The 26,124-nt window shown below is 38.5% G+C and overlaps 1 protein-coding gene across 1 annotated transcript in view; it reads right to left on the bottom strand.

Annotated features, from left to right (window-relative positions):
- LOC131508557 (uncharacterized) overlaps nucleotides 1-26,124 on the bottom strand; it is a 255,107-nt gene that overhangs the window by 13,076 nt on the left and 215,907 nt on the right. Inside the window, exons 3-4 of the mRNA XM_058723555.1 lie at nucleotides 19,499-19,544; nucleotides 6,270-6,672 (exon numbers count right to left, since the gene is read on the bottom strand). Of these exons, the coding sequence (XP_058579538.1) occupies nucleotides 6,270-6,672; nucleotides 19,499-19,544 (449 nt within the window). The remainder of the gene's footprint in view (nucleotides 1-6,269; nucleotides 6,673-19,498; nucleotides 19,545-26,124) is intronic.

The following is a 26,124-nucleotide window of genomic DNA, read 5'->3' on the forward strand; positions in this document are numbered from 1 at the left end:
GAAAGGAGGAAAAGTAAGGTGAGATAGAGTTAAAGACAAATAATCAGTGCGTAAGTATGCTGATTTTTATAAGATTTATTTGTGAATTGTAAAATCTCACCCATATCCATAAGTATTAGGCACATATACTTCATTGTTCTCACAAGACTGACAAGTTCCCTAGAGCTTGTATGAAGGGGCATGAAAAGAGGACAGTGCTTTAGGAGTCTTTTCAGTAGAAATGTGCCCCCCCTGCCCCCGGAAGTTCTATTTGTAGGTATTTTTATATAATCTTGATGGAGGGGCAATTTCTTTCATTAGGGGGCTTCAAGGATTATGGTCCAAGATATTTTCTATCTCTAGCCCACTTGGAATTAAAGAAGGTCCCAATATCTTATCAGGACATTCCATAAGTCTCAAATCAGTTTCAACATAAGACATTTAGTTTCAGGAATGATGTTTTTTTCTCAGGAGACCTAAAGAAGATCTGAACCAAATCTGGATTCACCAAAATTTGTCTTTGCTCCAGTTTCGCGGAGACGGCTAATTAATATCTACTAACTAATATCCACATATGTTATTTTGCATTACAATCATAAGTATATTCACTTACAGTTCTATATTCTCATTTCTTTATGATGGAGCAATTAGCATTAAACTACCCTTGAGGTTATTATGATTACAATGCCTGTTATAGTCACAGTTAGTCATAACTATAATTATCATCACAAATATAGTGGCTATTAAACTAAATTTTAATAACTCACTCTATTATTAATATAATTTTTATTGTTAACTTCATGCCCTCTTAGAAGCTGCATAATAAAGAATATCTGACAGAGAAGTGGAAATACAAAGAGCAGAACAAGGAATCCTATTTCCTGTTGTTAATTGACCAGGTATTAAAGTTTACTTATAAATTTGTAGTTTGAAACTCAACACATAGGGGTGCCTGTGTGGCTTAGTTGGTTAAGCGTCCGACTTCGGCTCAGGTCATGATCTCACAGCTCATGAGTTTGAGCCCCACATTGGGCTCTGTGCTGACAGCTCGAAGCTTGGCGCCTGCTTCAGATTCTGTGTCTTCCTCTCTCTCTCTCTCTCCCTCCCCCACTCACTCTGTTTCTCTCTCAAAAATAAATAAAAACATTTTTTAAAAATTAAAAAAAAGAAACTCAACACATTCTTCTCAATACTAATGGTTTCATGAATGATGGTGAGCTTTCCAACTAGCTTCTACCTCCAAATATCTTTAAACCATAACATAGCTTAATATAAAATTAATAGGACAAGCAAGAATTGGAGGTTCAGGGCAGAATTGAGGCATGTGGTGCAGGGGGGAGACAGTGAAAAACTTTTCCTTTCTTTCTTGAAAACCAGGCTGATTATAGAGAAAGTAATAATGAAGTTTTCTCTCACTTCCAATCTGACCTTCAACTAAGTTCCCTATGATGGAATCTCACCTGAAAGTAATGCCAGTGTGGTGGGAAAACAGCTACTTGACTACCACATGGGGTCACTGAGCAGAAGAGATGAATGCAAATTTTGTGGACAGGCTTCCACCCACATGTCTGCAGCCTGTCCTTGCCTATAGGTTGTTTCCTCCTCATCTGTCTCACAGCATCTGAGACTGCCAGAAACTTGGGATGTACTTCTTCTAGTTGTTCTAAAAGATTTCAGGGTGTCAGAGAAGAAATCTGGAGGTTAGTGACCTTTTGTGCCTTTATTCACCCTTAACTTGTCATCAACATTTCTGTTTCTACAGCCGCTCCTATAGTTTCCCTCTACTGGCCATTCTTAGTATCACAGTTTAGCGCATGCTTTTCCATCTCTATTCAACTATTGCCATAGATTTCCATACTTCCATATTCTCCCCTTGGCTTCCCCAATATTTCACCCATACTGCTCTTGCTTTTGTTTCTCTGGACACATTGATTAATCATCTACTATATCCCCATCACCGTGCTTAAAAATCTTTATAGCTTTCTTTTTGTCTATAATATAAATTCCAAGTTTCTTTCTTTCCTTTTTATTCTTTAAAATTAATTTACTTATTTTGAGAGAGACAGAGAGAGTGTGAGCAGGGGAAGGGCAGAGAAAGAGGGAGAATCTCAAGCATGCTCCACACTATCAGTGCAGAACCATGTGGGGCCTGAGCTCATAAGAGTGAGAGATCATGACCTAAGCCGAAATCAAGAGTCTGATGCTTAACAGACTGAGCTCCCCGGGTACTGCAAATTCCAAGTTTCTTAATGAGATTCTCCTTAGATGAGTAGCCTTAAACTGCCAGAATTATCTCCCAATTTGCTGTCTTATTTACCTTATACCTTAGTGACATGATTCTGGTTCCGTAAACATAACACACATTTTCACACCTTTTTATATTTGCTCATGCTGTTCCCTCTGCCAAGAATGTTTCTTCCTTATTTTTCTGTCAAATTTTTGCTAGTCCTTCACATCAAATTAAAACTTTTTCTCATGAAGTAATTATGAAGAATTGCTCCTCCTCCTCTTGCCTTAAATTTAGGATTAGTGACCTTTTTCTGATGTCCTTTTCATATAACTCTATGGCAGTACCTCACTTACCTCACTTAGCATGCATTTGTTAGCTCTCTTCTATATGTCAGGCACCATTGTAGATGTGGAAAATAAACTACACAAAGACCCTGTCCCCAAGGGGCTTATATTTTAATGTTTTAAAATATTAGAGTAACTAGAATAATAGATTTTCCATTTACTGGACAAAGATGGTGAGAGGAGCAAGTTTGAGAATAAAATCAAGAATTTGGTTTGGGTTTTGTTGAGGTTGAAACACTACTGGATATATATGTGGAGGTATGATGTAGGTAAATGGATGTAGGAGTCCAATATACAGGGGGAAATGTATATATTTGGAAATTGCCACTGTCTAGAAGGCACCTTAAATTCATTAGATGGAATGAGAACAGAAAAGAGAAGAAGTTTGAGAACTGAATCCTGGGGTCACTTGAGTGTTGGAGAGATGAGGAAAAGCTAATGCATGAGACTGTGGGAGCAACCAGTGGGAGGAAAGGAGGCCCAAAACACAGAACTAAGGGAAGAAGGTGTTTCAGGAAGGAAGGGAGTGCCCAGCTGTAAAAATGCTGCTGACTAAAAATCTGTCTTTGCATCAGCAATGATCTGGTCATTGGAGACTCCATCATTGGTGGATTCATGGGATCAAAAGCTTGAGAAGAGTGAGTTGAATGAGAGGAGGGGAATTGGAAACAGCAAATATAGACAATTATTTCTAGTGTGTAGTGTATGGGGAGGCAGAGAGCTCAGTAAGTGGCTAGAAGACATGTGAGTGGGAGATCCTACATTTGTTTTTGTGGTGATGTACTGATCCAGTAGAGACAGGAACCTTGCTGACACACGTGAGAGAGGACAACTGCAGCAGTGGTGTCTGTCAACAGGTAAGAGGGGGGTTGGTCTTAGATAGGACCATTTATCCATTGTAATGGGAGAAAATTCAGAATAGATGGGCCCAAATGCTGATATCTTGGTAGACGTGGTGATAAAAATGGTGGTGGTGGCAGTGCTTGTGGAAATTTGATACTCACTGCCTCTTATTTTTACCCCCTGAATGAAACGAGAAGCCAGTTCAGTTGAGAGTGAGAGGTAGGGAAGAGGCATAGAGATTTGAGGCAAAAACAGAAAGAGTGAAATAGTGATCTAGGAAAAAAGAAGAAATTCATCTTGCTTCTATTCTATTGTTTTTTGTCTATCTTTTCCAACTGAACTCCTTTCACTGTTCCAGCAGGGGGTCTTCCCCAGAGAAAGGGCTTAGAAAATATTGGCCCCATTAACTGATTGGAAGCCTTTTTCTTTAGAGCCTTGGCCAAGGGGGTCATGGCCCAAGGCCATTCAGAGGCTTTAATAGACTACACTCCCTTTTCAAATTTACTCACAACCCCTTCCATCTTTCTGTATTTTAAACTAGGAATTCAGTATACTTGCATATGAGCCACATTCTGCAAAAATATGTTTCTGTTGACATCAGATAAAAGTTGAGTTGTGAAATACATCTCTTTAGAGGATTAACCAAGCTTCCAAAAAGGCTCTTTGTTGTGGGATTTGCTACCAGATGGGAAACTCTAGGCTCTGGATGTTAACAGTATTCCGGTGATTGCAGAAAAATAGCTTCATTTTGTGTAAGCAAAATGAACATATATATGTAAAACACGATGACATTGTAAGTAGATATGCAAATAAGAGTGCAAAAACATAGTTAAGTTGCTTATGGTTTAGAGAAATGGAAATGGAACAAAATTGCTTGTTAATTAACCAGAGCATACCTAGAAAATACTATGTCTACTATTTACTTTCCTCACATGGTTTTAGGCACTGGGTTGGTATGTATGAGAATATATGATACAGCCCCAGTTCCCAAGAAGTGGTCCCTGTTTTAAAGCATTGGAAAACTTTCAAGTGATATGAGGTCTGGCAGCAATTATAAAAGTAACACAAACCTAGTTTGGACTGGATCAGTTAGGGAAGGCTTGCTGGAGGGGACACGTGTTATACTTCAGAGAACTCATTTCTCTGCTTTGAGGGCTTAGATAAAGAGGGGACTCTCTGTCTTTCAACTGCTATTCTGCTGGGGTGGCTCTCTAGTTGATTTTCTATGTGTGTAAATCATGTCCCCCTTTGTTATTCAACAAACACATACCAGGATCTACTAGGTTCCTTGGTGCTGTGATCACTAAGATTCCAGGCTCTCAAATATAAAAGGACAAAGGACGATGGCTGTACTTCCTTTAGCACATGTTTACCAACCACCCACAATGTGCCAGACACTAATACAGACATGGAGGATGAACCAATGAATGACACTGGCAAAGGCCTTACCCTCCATAAGCTTATATTCTATTTTCAAGAGACAGACTAAAAACAGATAAACAGATAAATATGTAACATGTCATGTAGTGATTATTGCTATGAAGAAAAATAAAGATGCATAAAGCAGAGTAAGGGGGATTGAAAGGGAAGGACAAAAGGTCTGTTTTGGATTGCATAGTCAGAGAAATCTCCTATGATAATGTGAAATTTGAGCAGAGACCTGAAGAAAGCAAGAAAGTGTGGAGCATATGGGTAGAGGGAGAATCTCATTCCAGATAGAGGGAATAGCAGTTGACTTAATCAGGCTTGGACCTTCAGGACTCAATGAGCAAGTGCAAAGGAGGAGGCTCGTGTGACAGGCTCCAAATGTGGAACTCACAGGAGCAAAAGACAGCTGAGCCCCTAATTTTTTCTTAGCCACATGGACTATGAGTTTCCTCCTGCCTCCTGAGGAGAACCTAACCTCCTACAGAGTTCTGGTTCTGTCATGCTTAAAATGCCCTGTTGTCATTTTCATGAAGTCTTGTAGTTATTCTACCTTCCTGCTTATAACCCAAGCACAGCTTCAGGGCACTTGGGAATGCAGCTCACTCCTTACGACCCTCAGAATCCTGGAGAATCTATTTCCTCCTGTCACCTCTCAAGCTCATCTCCAGCTGTATACATTGGTCACATTTTCTCCATCATGGCAGTCTCTTCTCTGCCTCAGCTCTTTCCTTTCTGATGCTCCATTTAGATCCACGTCACCAAGAAAATTCCATAACTTACTTCTGGTCCTGCTTCAGGTCTCAATGTCAGCATCATCTTCAGCACCCAGAAAGGACTTCTTGGACCACCCCATTGAAGGTAGCCACACCCCCTCCTCAACAGCACCCTATTTTTTTTTCATTCATTGCCCTTAATGTTCACAAAATCTTGAATTATCTTGTTTATTAAATCTTAGGTCTGTGAGAGCAGAGACTTGTCTTGTCTATCAGTACTACCCAGACAACTTGTCAGGATGCCAGGTATAAAGGAATATCCTTACATTAACTATAAATATTAGTTACGTGAGAGAATCAACATAGACACTCTGGGTTTGGTTGACCCTGCCTAATGACTGCAGTCACAACTGTGGTGGGTAAAAGTCAGTAGGCAGTATCCCTGAAGAATTCTACATTACTAAGTCCTATTTCAGTATGGGTTCTACATTCTATCTTCCACGTTTGAGCCACTGACCCATTTCTATTTCAATGGAGAGGAATGATCTTGTTCAGAATATTTTTATTTTGATGTCTAACTCCAGTGTATCTGAATGAATTAATGCAGACCCACTGTGGAATGGCTTGGGGAAAAAGTACTGGAATTTAGAAGCTGCGAGACTCAGATTTTGTTTAAATGAAGCATTGTTCAGGCATTCATCAGATGACAATATGAGAAATGATTGCTCCAACCTCTGCTGTCAGGTGGCCTGATTCCCGATTCACTGAGATATGAAGGGGGGTGGGGAAGGCTACACTTATGGGGAGAGAACTGAACTGGAATCAGGTGAAAAAAATGAACTCTGATTTTGTGTTTATTCGGTGGCTGAGAAAGAAGACAGCTGTAACATAATCCATCAGAGACAGACATTTGTCTTGAATACTTTCTCACTTCTGTGGGCTGTGATTTGAAGTGAAGACTTCTCTCTGGCCTCTTTGCTCCTGGCCCTGCTTCTTTCATGGTGGGCTCATTTGACCGGCAGGTGTCCGGGCTTTCATCAGCAGAGGTGGGAGAGGAACAGAGCCCAGGAGAAGAGGGTGGTCTGCTTTCAAAGCATGTGAGAACAAGCAAATTGTGATTCATTTTTCCATTATCCTATAGACAGGAAAAATTGCTACATTAGGAAATCACCTGTTTGTGAATACCAAGAGGAATATAAAATAACTTACGAAGACAAACAGAGCTTCTGTTTCAGTGTAAGCAAACTGCTATTCAGAGAACACAGATATCCTCAACTAGAACTCTCCTGCGTTTCCATTATTATAATGATGAGAACAGCCATTTAATCAGCTCTGGGAAACAATTACAACAAACAAATAGAAGCCACACTATCTGATTATTTCATTTTTTTTTATTTTTGAAGTGAAAGCACCTCAGCTTCGTATTACTCTTGCCGAATGGTGTTTAACTTTAAAACGCAAGTTTTGTCATTATCATAGCTCAATGTTGGCTATCCCTAGGGCCTTCTCTCCTCATCTATTGCTGAAGATTATCGTACTGTCTGATACAGTAGCCAGTGGCCATATGTGGCTATTTAAATTTAAATTAATTAAAATTTAACAGAATTAAAAATTCATTTGCTTTTAACACTACCCACATTGCCCCAGATGGCTACTGGCTATTGTACTGAACAAGGCAGATATAGAATATTTCCATTATGACTGAAAAAATTTATTGCAATGACACTGCTTGAGAAACTAAAGGCATATGTCAGAAGTCAGTATAATATAATAGGAGAGATCTCTGATCTATTTTTTAGCTAGAAAATAATTTCCTGAACAACGTTATGTATGAAATGTCAATATATACAAATGATCGCTGTTCACAGCCACTCTTGCTGAAGTCAGAGTGGGAGATTCTAGATCCCTACTCATTTGCCACTCACTTCCATCCCCACCCCAATACCTTGCAGATGACCATGGAATCAAGATTGAAAATCACTAGTACAGTTGGTAGAGTGTCATCCTTGAAATGAGCTGACCTGAATTTTGAATTTTGGCTCTTTTCTTACCAGCTTTGTGAATTTGGCAGTTCTTGGAACTTCGAAGAGTTAAGTGCTCTGATCTGTAATACATATCAACTATCAGGAGGCTGTGAGGGGATGTTTAGTTTTCTCATCTCTCGGATGGTGGTGAGGCTACATGCCCGCAAAATAGCCACCCTGCCAGCAAAGGCCAGACCTGGACCAAACCTGGCCCCCTCTCAGTGCTATTTCACTCTACCACTCTATAATTTCCTGTTCAAATGGAAAGTTTTAAAGACAAATCACTTTTTAAAAACCAGTTGTCTAGATGTCACTTGTGATTTTTTTATTTCTTTTTTTTTAAATGTTTGTTTATTTATTTTGGAGAGAGAGCACAAGCAGGGGAGGGGCAGAGAGAGAGAAGAAGACATAGAATCTGAAGCAGACTCCAGGCTCTGGGCTGTCAGCACAGAGCCTGACACAGGGCTTGAACTCATGAACTGTGACATGATGACCTGAGCTGAAGTCGGATGCTGAACTGACTCAGCCACCCAGGCATCCCATTATTTTTTTTGATTAATACAATGTGTGAATACTTCTAAATGCATTTAAACAGTTCTCCCTTCCCTCCCCCAACCTTGAACTAGCAAACACTGAGTAAAGTCTGACCTTCTTGGACACCCTCCATACTTCTTTCTATGCCTCATGCTCTTCCCTCCACAGAGGTTGCAAAGTAAAACTGACAGTCAAATGAAACTCCCTAAGTTTTCACAGTCACTAAAAAGAGAAGGGATATTTTTCAAAAACCCTAATTTTTGTGGTGAATTAGAAACCAAACTGACCAGGGGTTTGGAGAACATGCTCCTGTTTCATGGGGTTGAGCACAGACTCAGCTTACCTGTGATCTCAATCATCTCTAACAATGGTAACCGTGTAGAGAAACGTTTGACAGTGTCAAGTTCAGTGGTTTTCAATCCTGAAATGGCTATTCAAGCCTTTTAGTGTAGGATACCCAGGGATTGCAGGAACTTGATGATTATCAGACAAAGCCTTGTAGTAACTGAGACACTGATGGACTGCCTCTTGACATCTTCTAGTTCCCTCCTTTCCCTAGCCCCGGGTGAGAATCTCTATCCTAAAGTGACCTTGGATACTTTTGTCACTGGAAAAACACAACTTGCTGTCAGGAAGCTCTTGGTGGAAGCCTGAAAATGGCACTCAAGGGGAAGCCAGGAGGCTGGACTCACTCTTATTTTCAGTGTGTGACTTTGGACAAGCCTTTCAACATCTCAGTGACTCAGTTACCTCCTCTGTACTTTGAGGAGATTGGTTGAAATGACTGCTTCGGTCTGTCACTCACCATTTTGTTCTTTTTTACAATCCAATTATGCCACTCTGAGTAGAAAAGAGTAAATAGTAAAAAAAAAAATACTTCTTGGTTGGAACTGGTATCTTTATGCTTCCCACGTCTGTCCTGGGCCTGCTTGCAAGTACTCTTGAGATTCTTATAACTGTTTCTGAGGACAAACCAGGCAAAAATGCATGTGGGGAAAGAGAGATAGCAGGAGTAGCCAAATATCCTGAGAACAGAGTCAGAGAGATGCCTATGTTGCACTCAGTTCTCCTATATTCCATAATCACTGATCTGTTCAGGCGTCCATGCTATCTTTGAGCCAGATGGAGAGGGCAGAGGCAAAGCTAACTTGTCTTGCTACTTCCATGCTCCTAAGTGCAACTGATTCTGTACTCTATTCCTGCATACCTATCCTAGATTACAACTCTGGTTATAAAATTCTTCTCAACTAAACCTTCAGCAACTCCCCTGTGACCACAAAATGAAGCTCCAACTGTGTTGAATGCATTTAACATGCATTTAACATGCATTCTACTTTACTTACACTTCATTTATTTTTTAATGTTTATTTTTGAGAGACAGAGTACAAGCGGGGGAAGGGCAGAGAGAGAGGGAGACAGAATCTGAGGCAGGCTCCAGGCTCTGAGCTGTCAGCACAGACCCTGATATGGGGCTTGAACCCACAAACTGTGAGATCATGACCTGAGCCGAACTCGAACGCTTAACCGACTGAGCCACCCAGGTGCCCTTACTTGCATCTTAATTGTTCAGAATTCCCTGGCTTTCCTCATATGGAAAAAAGTTTGTGTTCCTTGCCATACCTCTCCTCTCCAAGTCTTCAAGAAGAGGAGGCTAGAATTGTAGCTTCCTTTAATTTAATACAATGCTCTTTCCACTATACCCTCAGCCTCCAGACAATTACTGTTTTTGTTTTTTGACAATAAGTATTTTTGAATCAATGAAATAATTATCAATCTTTAACACCTTAAAAATAGTTTATTAAATTATCTAGCCTGGTCCAAAAATGTCACAGGACAGGAGATGGGGGCAGGGGTCTCTGGGTATTTCCAAGAAGGGTATGGCCAGCAAGACACTTGGGTGGATGGATTATGTATGCCCCGGGTATGTGCACAGAGTTGGGGACAGGGCATGGCACTCAATATGAATAGAGTAGTGCAGGAAGGAAAGAAAGGAGGCAAGCTATCTTTCCTTAAGAAATATTTCTCCCATGTGGAGCACTGCATTTTAAATGTTATTGCTTTGCTGAGTACATCTATAATAGGGAATTTCCAAGCAGAGAAGCAGAAGAATTAGGGAAAATCCTTCCAGTCATGTATATAAGACAATTTTGATGCAGCATCATCTGCTGGGATCCTTAAAGAAGTGTTTGTTCCATGATTAAAATCAAATGAGTCTTTATTTAGGGTTTTCAGAAGCATGTTTGTTCAAGATCTAGAAAGAAGAGAGAAATAGAACTTTCCCAGGAATGAGCAGAGAAATGGGTACATGGAGTTTCAAGTCACACTGGGAAAATATTGGAGAATATTTACTCTTCTAAATCATAAGGACTGTTAAACTTTCTTTCCTATTGGCTGGCTGTGTAGACATTGCCCATTATAAGGAAGATTATTCTGACTAGACCTTGCATAGTCCCTTCAGATAGATTAATAGTTAAGTCCTTTAAAATGTTTTCCAGACCAATGGATGAAAAAAGAGAGAGAAACCTCCCAGTGCAGATGGAAGGAGTACAACTGTTCAGGTCTTTGGTATCTCTGCCATGAGGACTACTCAGATATAAAAACAAGGAATTCTTCATAATATGAAACAGGGGACTTGGGCTTCATAGTATAAACAAAACAAAAATCAAAGTTCTACACCAACAAATTGTCCTACCAGTGGGTGGCACCATTATCCACACCCTTCGTTAAATGATGGGGATCAGGGCAGTTCACCTCAGAATGTGCCACTTTGGCATGTGGATTATTTTGAGCTGAAGATGGGTAAGGTCCAAGAGACCCAAGGAGAGATTTTTACCTCCCCATTAACTGCCTAAAAAAATTTACATAGGGAGCCTGTATCAGGAAGAGCACTACTATCAGAGATAACTTTTTTTATTCACATAAGAAAGACTTCTCATTTGCACAGCAAACATTCGTTTACCATTTACTCTTCCCACCTTCCTATAAACTGTCTTCCTCCTGTTTGAGGTCCCAGACTCCTACCCCTTTCTGCTTAGCTCAAGATGCCAGTCGGGGAGTCCCTTATATCTTTGTGGGGCTCCTGTACGTATGTATTTAAATATGATTTCCACTCATTAATCTGTTTTATAAAAATTTAATGATTTGGCCAGCCAAAGAACCTAGAAGAGAAGAAGGGAAAAGTTTTCTTCCCCTGCATCCCCACGGTCATCTTGACTATAATGCTAAATTTAGTGAAATCTGGTGAAAGTGACTGTCTTGGGGCTCTTTATAAACTATTCTGCCTCTCTTTAGTTTGTTTTTAGGTCACCGTGATTAATACAGAGCTTTAAAGCTAAAGGATTCTTGTCTTCTTACATAGTTATTTCCAGTAGGAGTAGTGGTAGTAGCAGTTATCATAGTGGTGGTAGTACTGGTAGCAATAACTACTCTAGCACTTCTGCTGCTGCGATTCTACCAAGCTAGCTACTATTGCTACTTCCCTCCACTGCTAGTTTTGTCATATCATTAATTGTGCTGGTATTGTATGTCAGGGGCTTTAGATACACACATCTAATGCTTACAATCAATCTGTAAGTCGAATATCATTACTCTCATTTTAAACTCTGAAACTGAAGCTCAGAAAAGTTTATGTACCCAAACTAGTGAGTTTCTGACCTGAAATTTGACCTTAGATGCATCTGTCTCCAAAGCCCACACTTTTGCATCATTCTTTGTCCCTCATTTGCTACTCACAATATGGCCATAGCTCCATAATCCCTACCTATATGGAATATGCATTAAGATACGCACAGCCCAGGGAAAGTGAACTTTCAAAAAGCTATGCAGGAAGTCCAGATGGTTGCCCAAAAATGGCCTGTTTCCTTTGTGCTCACTGACTCTGGCTTGTCTCAAATGCTTCAAAGTTATCTTAATGTCATTTCAAAGGCAATTGAGGGAGCATCCATGGAGATAAATTGCATCTGCAGCCTGTTGCTGAATGCATATTAAGTTCTATTCATGGATTTCCTAGCAACCACAGCCCGATGACGCACAGAGTCAGTGAGCTTGCGTTATACTCATCTAGAGAAATTAAATCACTTGGATTTTATTATTAATATTTTTAGAAAGCCTCACTAGATTAGCTGTTTGAAACACGTTGTTATCTGAGTTACTATCAGCAGCTGGCCCCAGTCACATAGGAAGTCACTGAGGACTCTGTAATTTTCACAAATGCTCCAGTGAGAGATTATCTCCCTTTTAATATTTTTGACAATTAAGGATTTAGTCGGGAAAGAAGGAAATTAAAAAGAGAAAGGTTGTTCTAGCAGCTTGTGATTTTGGCAAAGTTCTCAAACTTGAGACAAACATATTAGAAATAAGCAGTAGGCATCCTGGTGAGAAGAGACAAAAGGCTAGGCTCATTTGCATGAAAGGGACATATTGAAACCAAAGAATATAATTTCAACAAACCTGGCTCTCTGCAAGACATTCTATAAGGTTAAGGGCAGAATATTTTCATATTCTGAAAATATTCAGGCTCACTGAATACGCTGTTTTACAGACTCAAAAGAGCATTTGAGTTTGTTTTTCAGATTTCTAAACAGCCTGGAGTGGTGCAGGCTTCTCATAAGTTTTTCTCAAGTTTTAGTTTGTGCTTTATTGGATATACAGGTCAAATGCATATGTGATCTACTGTAGTGGTGTGAGCATGGCATGCAAAGGCATGGTTAGGTTAGATAAACAAATGAACATGACCTATTTTAAAGCAGTCAACATGAGAGAATGGATACTTAATCCACTGATTCTACTTTGCTTAGAATTTTTTTTTTTACTAAGATTATTTTTTGGAGCAGTTTTATGTTCACAAAAAAGTTGAGGTGGAAGGTTCACAGATTTCCCATATATCCCTTTTCCCCACACATGCGTAACCACTCCTATTATAAACATCCACCACCATCGTACATTTGTTACAATTGATGAGCCCACAATGACACAGCATGATCACCCAAAGTCCATAGTTTACATTATGCATCATTCATGGTGCTATACATTCTATAGGTTTGGACAGATGTATAATGACATGTATCCACCATTATGATATCATACAGGGTATTTTCACTGCCCTGAGGATCCTCTGTGCTCAGCCTATTCATACCAACCCATTCTCCAAACCCTGGCAACTACTGATCTTTTTATTGTCTCCACAGTTTTGCCTTTTCCAGAATGTCATATAGTTAGGTTCACATAGTATATAGCCGTTTTGATTGGCTTCTTTCACTAAGTAATATATATATATAAGGTCTCTCTATGTCTTTTCATAGCTTGATGCCTCATTTCTTTTTAGTGCTAAGTAATATTCCATCGTCTGGAGGTACCAAAGTTTATTTATCTATTTATCTACTGAAGTTCATCTTGATTGCTTCCAAGTTCTGGAAATTATAAATAAAGCTGCTATATAAATCTGTATATAGGTTTTTGTATAGACGTAAGTTTTCAAGTCCTTTTAATAAACACCAAGTAGTGTGATTGTCAGATATTGTAAGAGTATGTTTAAGTTTTCTAGGAAACCACCAAAGTGGTTTTACCTTCCAAAGTGACTTTACCATTTTGCATTCCTGCCAGCAGTGAATGAGAGTTCCGGTGGCCCCCACATCAGCATTTGGTGTTGTCAGTGTTCCAGATTTTGCCCCTTCTAATAGGTGTATAGTAGTATTGCATTTTAGTTTGCATTTCCCTGATGACATAGTGGTGGAACATTTTTTCATATGCTTATTTTCCACCTGCATATCTCATTTAATGAAGTGTCTGTTAAGGTCTTTGGCCCACTTTTAATTTTTTTTAATGTTTATTTATTTTTGAGAGAGAGAGGGACAGAGACAGAGAGAGAGAGACAGAGACAGAGTGTGAGCCGGGGAAGGGCACAGAGAGGCAAACACAGAATCCGAAGCAGGCTCCAGGCTCTGAGCTTCCAGCACAGAGCCCGATGCGGGGCTCGAACTCACAAACTGCAAGATCATGACCTGAGCCAAAGTCGGACACTGAACCGACTGAGGCACCTAGGCGCCCCTCTTTGGACCACTTTTAAATCAGGTTGTTTGTTTTCTTATTGTTGAGTGCTAAGAGTTCTGTGTGTATTTCAGAGGATAGTCCTTCATGAAAGTAAGGCATAATGTTAAACCAGAATTCAGCAAAGACACAGATCTAAATTCTTTAGGACAATCCTACTTTTGACTTGTGCCCTAACCCATTTTGAGTTCGAATCATGGCTGGCTGAGTGTGTCAGATGTGTGGACTGATGATGTGTGAAAAAGCTGAAGCCACTGTTCATTAAAGCTTCTCCCTCATAGTGAGTTGAGGGTGTAAATGAGCTGCCCTCTGCCCATTTCCCTTGCTACCACATTTAGAAGCCTGATGGGCCCAAAAGGTTTGTTCAGAAGAGTGACTGATAAAATGTGCGCCAGAGAGCATGCACTAAGGCCACCATCACAGTGCTTACTCTGGGCTATCCCAGTGCTTAGTCTGCTTTTAAACAGAAGGATTCCAATTCTATATATCACTTTTCCAGGTGGTTTAATTTCTACAAATGCAGAATGTTTGGAAACCACTTTATATCTGATACCAGTGGCTCATTTTCTCTTTTTGAAGAGTTTGGAATGAAGACTTGCTTATTTGAAGAAATGAGCAGTTTTCAGACTTTCAAACACTTCTGCACTCTCCAAAGTCACTGATTATGCATGGATTTCATTTCAGTGTTAGTATAACATTTCATATTAATGGCCACCTGTTGCCAGATGGGAAAGCAATGATGGTGCCCAATGAAGTATGCCCTTACCAGTACAGCACATGGCTCATAGGACTGCTTTGGGAAAACAGACCTCTGAGTGTTTTCAGGAAAAAGTAATTATTTTGGAATGAATCTGCCAGTTTTTCTCCGAGTGGCTAAATGTCAATAAACTTGAAATAACTTTTCCAATGGACTTTGATATTAGTGTAAATTCATATGTATGTTTGTGTGTATACAGAATATTAGATTTATATATACAGATTTATATTTTACATATGTATACTAAAAAAAAGCACACATACTTTTTTTAAGACTAAAATTACCAAGAATAGCAACATCTTTTTGGCAATACGCCAATTCTAAGAGACTTACAAGAAATTTCAGGGAGAGACTGATCTGTATATAAAATGTAAGTCGGGACCTGAGCCATCATAGGGGTTATCCTTACAGCTGTTCTGTGGCTTTATTTAACAGTATATATGGGAATAACTGAAATCATGATTCATTACTGAAAGAAGGGAGTCCAGGAGATGGAATCCAGGTGGTCTTGCTGATGGAAAGAGAAACCTGACCATCATTTGCTAGCCAAAGCTGATGAAAAAGACTAGGGGAAATGGTAAAATCCAGTGTTTATTTGACTGCTAAAATTTACCTAGGCCTTGTTTTTTAAGTTTATTTATTTATTTTGAAAAAGACAGAGACAGTGCAAGTGGGGGAGGGGCAGAGAGAGAGGAAGAGAGAGAATCCCAAGCAGGCTCTGCACTGACAGTGCAGAGCCCAATGTGGGGCTCGAACCGACAAAGCCATGAAATCATGACCCGAGCTGAAACCAAGAGTTGGATGCATAACTGAGTGAGCCACCCAGGTGCCCCTTTCCCTAGACCTTTTGGAAAATATTTCTAAGTTTCAAAAAATCGTTTGGAATTAACTCTGAACTTCTGATCTTAATCTAGACCATACAAAACTCATTACTGTCTTTTCTCTTTATATGTTTATATGTAATACCATCATTCATTTGAACATATTGGTTGTTTTATAATTTCCATCCTCTAATCTTCAAATTGTTGACATACTGAAATTATTTCATTCCTTGTTTTAGCCTGTGAACATATGAAATTATGTGTTCTTAAAAAATTGTAAAGTAGGGGCACCTGGATGGCTCAGTCAGTTAAGCATCCAACTCTTGGTTTTGGCTCAGGTCATGATCTCACAGTTCAGGGGATTGAGCCCCATATCAAGCTCTGTGCAAACAGAGTGGAGCCTGCTTGGGATTCTCATTCTCTCTCTCTCTCTCTCTCTCTCTCTCTCTCTGCCCCTCCCCTGCTTATGCTGTCTCTTTCTCAAAATAAATAAATTTAAAAAAATACAATAAATAAAAAATTGTAAAGTAAATAATTTGATTAAACATCTAATACACACTGCTATTCTTTTATATCACTAATCCCTTTGATAATCTTTGACAATCTCTACATCTCTATTAAAAGTTGTAATTAGGTTATTGTGTTTTGACATTTTCACTTTATGTTAGTTTATATATCTCTGTGAATCATTGTGACTCAAACATGAGACCAAATATCTACATAGTGTATGTTCATGTTGGTAAATCTTATTTGCTCGGCCATAATAAGGTATTCTTACAATGAGAATTAAATGGTAATATTCATAAAGGGTGTAGCACTTTATCTTTCATAGTAGTACTAACTAAACATTTATTAATAGATAAATTGCTTATTGTTAATAATTTTTATTGTTTAATATTTTATATTATAAATAGTACTTCATTGTCTTCTAAATAACTTTAAAGTAAATATTCTAGGATACTTTCTGGGGTTATGATGCTCCTCCCCCTCCCCAAAGAAATACCAGGCAACAGGCTCTGGGTTGTTTTCACAGTTTCTGCTGTGTATTGTTCTCTAATTTATATCAAATCCATAATGCAATTAGTAATGTCCCTATTCACAGTTCCATCAATTTTGGATTTTATAATTTCACTTATTTTGCTAACTTATCAGACATGGTTTTGGACTATCAAGTAATTTTTTTCAAAAGCATGGGGTATGAAGCTCCTGTATCAGAATCACTTGGGACGCTTGTTAAAATGTTCAGAAATTGAGCTCTCTTGCAGATCTTCTCAAAGTGCCTCTTGAGATGGAATCTGGAAATCCCCATGTTGAACAAACTTTCAAGGCAATTCTTAACCACTCTAAAGCTTCAGAACTACTGTTTTATAATTATCTTAATTTGTATTTTTTAAACTGAGAATAAGGCTTAGCATAATATCTTAGACCTGTAAGTATTATATAGGCAACTGGCAGGTTTTCATAGTAGTAAACAAATCTCCCAAATCTTGTTCCTCCTCCCCACATTCCTCTCTATTTGCCTGATCTATAGAAGTCCAAATGTTAATATTTTAGGGAACACATAAATTGCAGTTCCATCTGCTGTAGCTGTTACAGACATCCTATTATTATAATACCCACATAAGCTAAGGTTGGAAAATGAAATGGATGGTGTGGTCATGAGTTTGAAAGAGCTGATTGGCTGTACCTTGGCCAAAGAAGTAGTAATTTCCTGGGAAAGAAATAGGAACATAACATCCCAGACAAATAAAGTAACTAAGACAATGGAATTAACAAAAGGCTTCTCATATTTTTATGTACAAGATATATTGTTGACACATTCAGTCCATTTCAGTTTGCTTACCTTTAAAATTTACTCGATCCCTGAAACATCTCCTTCATTTTTTGTTAATAAGAGATCAGTTAAAAAAAAAAAAAAAAGGAAAAACTAAGTATGGAAGGACTGAGGAATAAGTGTGTGTATGGTCAGAGGGGAAGTGCCAGAAATAAAGAAAGTTTAGCAATAAGAAAAATTCTTACTGACTTCAAGAGATATTGGTGAAAAACTGAGTTATAAAATCAATATATCATGTAATTCTATCATAGACACAGCTAAAAATAGTGCTTTGTTCTTGCATCTCATACTTTCTTTCTCCCTAAATATATCCAGACAGTAAATGTACAGAGTTAAGCCAAAACAGAGTTGGATAGGCATGAAGTAATAAACTGCTGTTTCCCAACCTCTAAAATCAGGAGGGAAGTGGGTTTATTTGAGAGGACATTTTGAGATAAGGGATTAAATTATGGAGAAAAACATGCTTTTTCCCCCTCTTGCTGAGTAGAGCCTCACAGAGAGAATGGAACTAACTTTTCTTCAACACTTAGTGTGGACAGTCACTGGGCTAGAGGCTTTAGTACACATTTTCTCAAAAAATTGTTGAGCAAGCAATAGTTTCTATATATATATATACGTATGTATGTATATATATATATATATGTATATACATACGTATATATATAGCTTCCAAACAATGCACAAAATCTGAAGTATCGGGGAACTGTGCACCTGTAGAGAGACACTTAAGTCAATCCTTTTGCCTGATCCTCAGATCTTTTAATGTATTTTCAATTCCTTAGTATATCTCCCACCTGAATGAGTCTTCATGTCCTTTTATCCTCAGAAACTGCCAATATAAGTAACATCTAGAGTGAGTGTGTGCATGTGTATGTATATGTGCACACAACGAATATATAATACATCCATTTTTTAAACAATTTTTCATCGATATCTTTTTATCTTATTAAAACTTTTCTACCACATCATTTTAATGAATCTACTATATTCCTTTACAGGTACCATAACTTGTTTAACTAGAAGAATTTTAAACATAGAATCAGTTGAAACTCAGTGGGAAAGCATCTTCCTGAACTAGGAGTAGGCATCTCTTTTTCTGAATCTGTGTCTTCCACCACTGACCTTTGCTGGACTGCAGAATGGTCACATAGCATTTCAGCTTGCCCACCTCTAAACTATCTGTTGACTACTCATTTCCCTCCAGAAGATATAGTGAAGTTCCATAGCCGTATTATCAGGCAAGAGATAAAAATTCAGAAGTATAAATGACAGTGACTTAGGCTTATACAATTTTAGACATAGAATCTATTTGAAAAATGATCTAGACTACCATCTTACTTTCTAGAAAAGATGATGGAGGCCCAGGAAATTCAAGTGCCTTGTCCAGGGTTAGGTGCGTAGAACCAAGATTAAAACTGCTTCTCAAATCCGAGTTTGAGGCTCATTCTACTTTTTTACCACTGCTTTCCCAAGAGATTACTTTTATGCACAGTGGAATAATAACAATCATGCCTAGCATTTGTGTTTTATTTTCAACTCACTGTATTCTCTGATTGAATTTTCTTACCTCTCTAAGGTAAACCACATGATCCCCCTTTTTTCTACTAGGAAGTAGGGTAAAGAGAGATAAGAAATATGCTGAGACAACATACATAGTTATAGAGGTGGGGCAACTCATCAGAGTAACGTCTTTGATGCCTGTACTATGCTAAGTCTTTTATATGCACTATCTTGTTGTTTGTTCACTTCAGTGAGGTACTGTTACCAGCTCTGTTTTACAGATGAGGAAAAGACATTTCAATGATGCTGAGATCGCTCACTAGGACGTGACATAACTGGGATTCGAATCCAAATTGCCTGACTCCAAAGCCCACACTCTTAATTACTTTATCATGTTGCATTCATATGTTAGTTCAGTCTTTTCATTTAATTCTTTATTTACTCACCAAACAATTGTGAAGGTCCATTTGATGCCAGCCTCCATGCCCAGTGCTAAGAAGAAAAACAACAACAAATGAGACATGGTCCAGAGCCCAGGAGAGAGACTTTGATATGTAAAATTATAACACTATGTTGCAGGAACTTTGATAGAAAAATATCCAAGGTCAGGGAGGTAGGGGAAATTTAATTTGTACCGCTGAATCCTTAGCAATTGAATGCTCTTTCCAGAAATCTATGACTCATAAAGGATGAGTTTGTGTGGGCCTCAAGAAACCAGCTTTGACCCTCAAGTGGAAGTCTGGTGGCTCAGTGGGAATCTGACAAACTATCATGATATTTTAATAGCCCTGCCTGCATCAAGTTCCTTTATGAAAAGGAGGTGAGACTCTTGACATGATACTTGTGATATTGGCAAGGATTGATCATGGAAATGGCCAGGAAGCATTTGTTAAATGGCAAAAAGCCTAAAACATAGTTCTAAACATGCCTCAAATTGGACTAAGTACAATTTAGATTTTAAATTAAAATTGTTGGCACATGTATTATCTCCTTGGGCTGCTATGATAAAATACCATTGACTAGGAGGCATAAACAACAGAAATTCATTTTCTCATGATTCTATTACCAGCCCTATTTTACAGATGAGAAAAAGAAATTTCAATGAGGTTGTGGTCACTCACTAAGATATAACTGGGATTGAAATCCCTGGATTCTTGACTCTGGAGCCTGGGAAGTCCAAGATCAAGGCTCAGGCTGGTTTGAACCTGGTGAGAGTTCTATTCGAGCCTTGCAAGTGGCAGCCTTCTTGCTGTGTCCTTACGTGGTGGAGAGCAAGTGGTATATTTCTCTCCTCTTCTTATAAAGCCCCTAGTTCCATCAGGAGGGCTCTGTACTCATGAACTTATCCAACCCTAACTGCCTCTCAAAGGTCCCACCTCCAAATGTCATCACACTGAGGTTTAGGGCTTGGACATATGAATTTTGAGGGGATACAATTCAATCTACACTGGTGGCATTGTGCAATCACCAACAGTCTGAAACAAATAGTATGCGCACACATTTATTATTCACTGTTTGTGTGAGCCACATTATCTTCCACATATACATCTTGCACCTTTATGTATTCTTATTTTTACTATGATAGTTCTGAGAAGTTTGAATGAAAAATTCAGTTATTTGCTTAGGAGCTAAAATGAGTGACATGGAGAAATTAGCAACAATAAAAAAATAAACCATGCCCCTATGGTTTGAGTTGCAAATGAGAAGTTTCTGCTCAAAGCCTTGGAAACAAATTAAGAATTAGCATAAAAAGTTAAACACTGAAGTCATGCCTTAAAGCTGCTAGTAACACTTGATAATATTGGTTTAATTTTGGGATATGTTTGCAGCTAGAGTTAATCTTTCATTACAATGAGTAGAATAATAATAAAAATTAGCAGAATAAGTGACTGGTGAACAAATGAAATCAAGTTTTATCAGTGAACAACAATTTGGAGATCACAAATAATGATATTGTGATATTCTAAAAAATGAAAAATTTTATTTTATTCTCTAGGCAGAGCAAAAGCCATTTTGAGCGATAAAGAATGGTGGATTTAAAGACTTGAGATTATTCCCACCAGCCCAATATGCCTTGACAAATCTCTTAACTACTCTGAATTTTCTCATATGTAAAATGAACCTTTCTCTCCCTCTCTCTCCCTCCCTTCCTTCCTCCCTTCCTTCCTCCCTCCCTTCCTTCCTTCCTTCCTTCCTTCCTTCCTTCCTTCCTTCCTTCCTTCCTAACTTCCTTCCTTCCTTCCTTCTTTCCTTCCTTCCTTCCTTCCTTCCTTCCTTCCTTCCTTCCTTCCTGCTTTCCTTCTTCCCTTCCTTCCCTCCTCCCCTTCCTTCCTTCCTTCCTTTTCTGCCAATGAGTACTTATTAAGGCTCTATTATATGCCCATTGAGGGCACCCATGCTAGGGGAAAAACTCTCAAAGCTAAAAAAAAACTTTCTCATAAGATAGGTTTAAATAAGACTTTGTATGAGAAAGGGCTGTAAAAATGTTCAACATTTTAAGTATATTAAGTACTTTTCCCTTTGGAGTTGACTTCTGATTTCAGGATTAATGAGCCAGGGGAGTTTTGTTCATGCCCTTATTAAAGGAAATAAGATTAGTGACTTAGATAAGTTGAAAACTGAGTTCATTAAACCAAATAATTTTGTATAGTTCCTCAAGTCCTCTACAGTTTCAGAACAATTAAAGCAAGCAAGGTAATACTAATTATACGTTCTGAATTTTAGAAAAAGTTGAAAATGTACCTGCTTCAACCTTATCATGTATTCTGAAAGTTAACCATAAAAATCGACTGAGCCTCTGAGGGTTTGATGATTTGGTGGGTCAATAGCAAAATGATCAAAATGACACACATTTTGTTCTCTTACTCATGACTGCATCACATTAATTGCATGCCTCCTGGGCACTGCAGTGCCAGCCCCCAGACTTTTGATTCCTGGGCACTATGCTTTCAGGGAGGCTGTGATCACCATGATGCGTAAGCCCAGGTCTTTTCCAACTCTGCCCCTATTTTGCTCCTTGTGGTTATCTGATTTAGTGTATTGGATGAGAAAAGACAGCATGATGGAATGACAAAAAAATCGCACCTTCCAGTTTCTTCCAAGAAGCCTCTTAGGAAATGGAGGGACAGAGAGACGGTGGGGGGGGGGGGGGGAGACTCTTGGCTTATTAATATGTATTTTCCATAAATGCCTCAGAAATGAATGCTGCTTCTGAATCATTGAAGCCAATTACATCAATCTATAACAAAAAGTTCTAAAACACATCTCTTCTTCAGAAACACAAAGGGACATATCCCAAATGTATACTAGAAGAGCCTCTCTCTCACAGTGGAGTTGCTTAGAATTAAGAGCCACATAAATTGAATTTCAAATTAAACAGGCCTACTAGTAATTGCTCAAAATGGAATTCTAGGCTTGAGGTTGGCAATGCTGTGGCGTATTTACAAGGGCTGAACTTGTCCTTGACACTTGACTACTATTTTCTTTGAGAAGATACAAGGGCCAAAAATATGTTATATAAATCTATTTCATTCAGATTTTGACAGGTCAGAGGGAACAAACACTTCTAATAGGATCAGACTACTCAGATAAATATTCAGAATTGTAAGATTGGCTTATTTACTCATAGGGGTTTCGATCATCTGTGGAATTTTGTTGGAAGAAGAGGGGCTTGAATAAACTAAGTTCATTTTATGTGGGGAACTTGCAAAAGTAAGGTTATTTTTGTTTATTTGCTTTTTACATAAAGGTTTTGATTAAAGAAAATAGTTGTGTAAAAGAATTCCATTTTAAGCAAACACCTTCATTATTGATAGCAGTCTCAGGAGAATGAATCAGTGTGTTTCTTTGAGCAATTGGTTTGTTTTTATCTCAATGGACTCTGTGTATTTTATAACTGATGTTTCCCTCTGCATTTTATCTGCTAGAAAGATTAGAGCCCAAATTCATAGCTCACTTTTTGCAAATGTATCAGACTTTATAGCAAGTACTTTGAATACAAACATCACTCCTAATTCTATCTTTTCTAAACTTTTATCTGGTTCATTCCACATATACCAAATATATTTTATCTTATTGCATGGTATCTTTTTTGAATTTTCCTAAGTATTTTTCTTGAAACAAAATGGAATGCCTATAGATAACAATTTTTCATAATATTGTTTGCAGGGTCAGCGAATGCACAGAAAATGACAAATATTAATATTTAAAACTAAGTGCCATTGGGTAGTCCTAAAATAAATTACTCTAAGCTGTAGTTTAGAAACAAAGTCCTGATAGTTTCAATTAATTCTAAAGTACATATAAATTATGACTACACAAAGCTGGGAAAAAGGATGAGGAATATTTCTATTTGTTTTTTTAAAACCTCCACATATAAGAGTGGGAACTGAATTCTCTACAGACCATGCCTGTGGCTGCTTTTTCCCCCCTGCTTGCAATTGCTACTTTTGAAGATTTTAGGGACAGGCCAACATTAGTAATTATTAGTTTGCACTGTTCTTGCCACACTAGTTGCTAAACTACTGAAAACTATTGAAATACATCCATTTCTGTTGGTAGAAAGACCTTGCACTGCGAGTTTCCTTCCAGGCATTCTGGCCATTCTGGCCATCCTCTTACACACCAGAACCTTGCCTGTAATTCATCAACTAAAGGCTTAATGCCTGACACAATAGGTGGCCTCTGGTAACCTGCTCCATTCTGTTACCCCTACATAATGATTTTAAATGTTTTGAATATCATCTCTGGTCTACGTGTGCAAACCAAGGTAAAATCTTGTACAACCAATGAATAAATTGGAGAGCCAAAATGGTAAAGTAAAAAAAATCTGGATCCTCCCCCTTAAAAGAAAAAAGATTGGAGGGAGTATAAAATGAATTTGGATAAATCCTTCAACCAATTGATTATCTAATCAGTAAGTATTTTTGAGTTTTTAGTATGTCTTTATCACTGTGCTAGGCATTTTAGAGGATATAAAGAAACGTAATACCCAGTTGGGGAGGTGACAATATGTCTGTGACAAGATAATTGCCAACCCAGGTAAGTACTATATGTTAGAGACTTCAGAGATGAAGAGAACACTGATTGAGTATAATTAAGAAGATTTATTTGGGGAGGCAGAACTTGAGCTGAGTCTTTAAGAATGAGAAAGATTCACAAAGGTGAAGGTAAAAATTTAATTCTATTCTGCAGAATCAAAGCTAAGGATGCTGTATCACTGTCTTTATATGTGATTAACATATCTCTTATCAAATTAAGAACTCCAATGATTGCTTTTGGCCTGCATCCTTGTGTGACATCAGTTCTCAGTCCATGGACTTGTAGGTCTCCACTGGCCATGGTAGCCTGATGTGTTGGAAAGAACTTCTAGGGAGAGCCACAGCTGCCCTCCAAAAAGTCAACTTTAGGCTGGCTCTGAATTCATAGGCTACTCACATAAGATTCCATTTTTGTTTAAATGAAGAGATGGAACTAGCGACCCATATTCTTAACAAATCTGTATAGGTGCTGATTAAATCCTCTCATTTTGCATTTAGCTATGTTCTGCTTCTGGTATGCAGACCTGACTTCTTGACTGCAGGCTCCCAGACCAGAATTTGGTGCTCTCTGAGCAAACTTAAGGGAAACTCAAACCTGAAGACCATGGTGTTAATAAACAAAACCAAACCAAATCAAAACAGAGCTTCAAAGAGCCATCACATGTAACTGTATTACAGAGATGTAGAAGAATCTGTTTTCTAAAGGATGCAAACGAGCTGTGAGACTTCTTTGTAACACACAGTATGTTAAGAAACGGCTGTTCAGAAATGACATTATAATGCTGGTTCTTGGGATGGGTCTTGTCATATTTGCGTTTGTAAATATTTACTGGGGGAAGACTATGAATAACATTGTACAGAGTTATTTATCCACAGGCTCTGGGGTCTGAGTTTGACTTTGGGACTTTAGCTGTTTCACATTGCACTTCACGCCCTGCCCCCCATTGGTTTCTGACTGAAAACTGAAACTTCCCAAGGGGTTTTCAGGGAGCAGAAATGTTTCCCCAAATTAAATGAAAGTCCCATGATGGGTATATTCTCAACTGCTTTCAGGGAATTATAGCACTTAGAGAGGACTTTAAAGGGATGAGAGAAAGATGGAATGAAAAGAAGGCAAGACGTATGACTTTTTCTTCTTCTTGTATCTGTGTTGATTACTTACGTTCAGAAACATACTGAGAGGCAAGCATGTGACATTCAGCTAGTCTTTATTTTTCTTAATGTTTATTTATTTTGAGAGAGATAGAGAGCAAGCAGGGGAGGAGCAGAGAGAGGGAGACAGAATCCCAAAACAGGCTCTGCGCTATCAGCTCCAAGCCCAATGTGAGGCTTGAACCCACAAACTGTGAGATCACAGCCTGAGCCGAAAGCAAGAGTTGGTGACTTAACTGACTGAGCCACCCAGGCGCCCCTCAGCTAGTCTTTAAAAACCATTGCACGTGCATGTTATTGGGGCTTTTATAACTAATTATTTTTGCCTCAGAGGGCTAGTGTTATTTGGGAATTTCTCATGGCTTGAATACTATGAGAATCTTCTTAGCTAGGAGGAAAAGGCCAATCAAACATGTACCACAGAACTTAAAAGTTTAGATTCAGACACTGCATGGATTTAGGGAGAAGACTTGTACTGAAATGAAAGGAAATAAAAGGGTAGCATGCAGGAACACCTGCTGATTAGAAGGTCCCTGTGTTTTCATTTTTACTTTTCTGTTCCATTATAAACTTGATCAGAGAGTTAGTTTCCCTCAGCTATCTTGGACATTCCTGCCTGCAGGTTTACATAAATGCAATATCGCACAAGGAAACCTCAGAACAGCATTAGATTAGAATATCAGAAGAATTTTTTTTAAGAGTTGTACTGCCAGTTTCCAGAGTCCTTAATATCACACACTAGCTAGTTTACACCCCTGGTGACAGTCAACTGTGGAAACAATTGGTTCCTCAATCCTGCATTATTTAATTCTTAAAATTAACACCCACCTTACTTCTCACATCACCTTTGGTATATCAGATAGGAGGCCACAACGTTAGTC

This window comes from Neofelis nebulosa, chromosome 4 (genome assembly GCF_028018385.1).
Source record: "Neofelis nebulosa isolate mNeoNeb1 chromosome 4, mNeoNeb1.pri, whole genome shotgun sequence".
In the NCBI taxonomy this organism is placed as follows: Eukaryota; Metazoa; Chordata; class Mammalia; order Carnivora; family Felidae; genus Neofelis; species Neofelis nebulosa.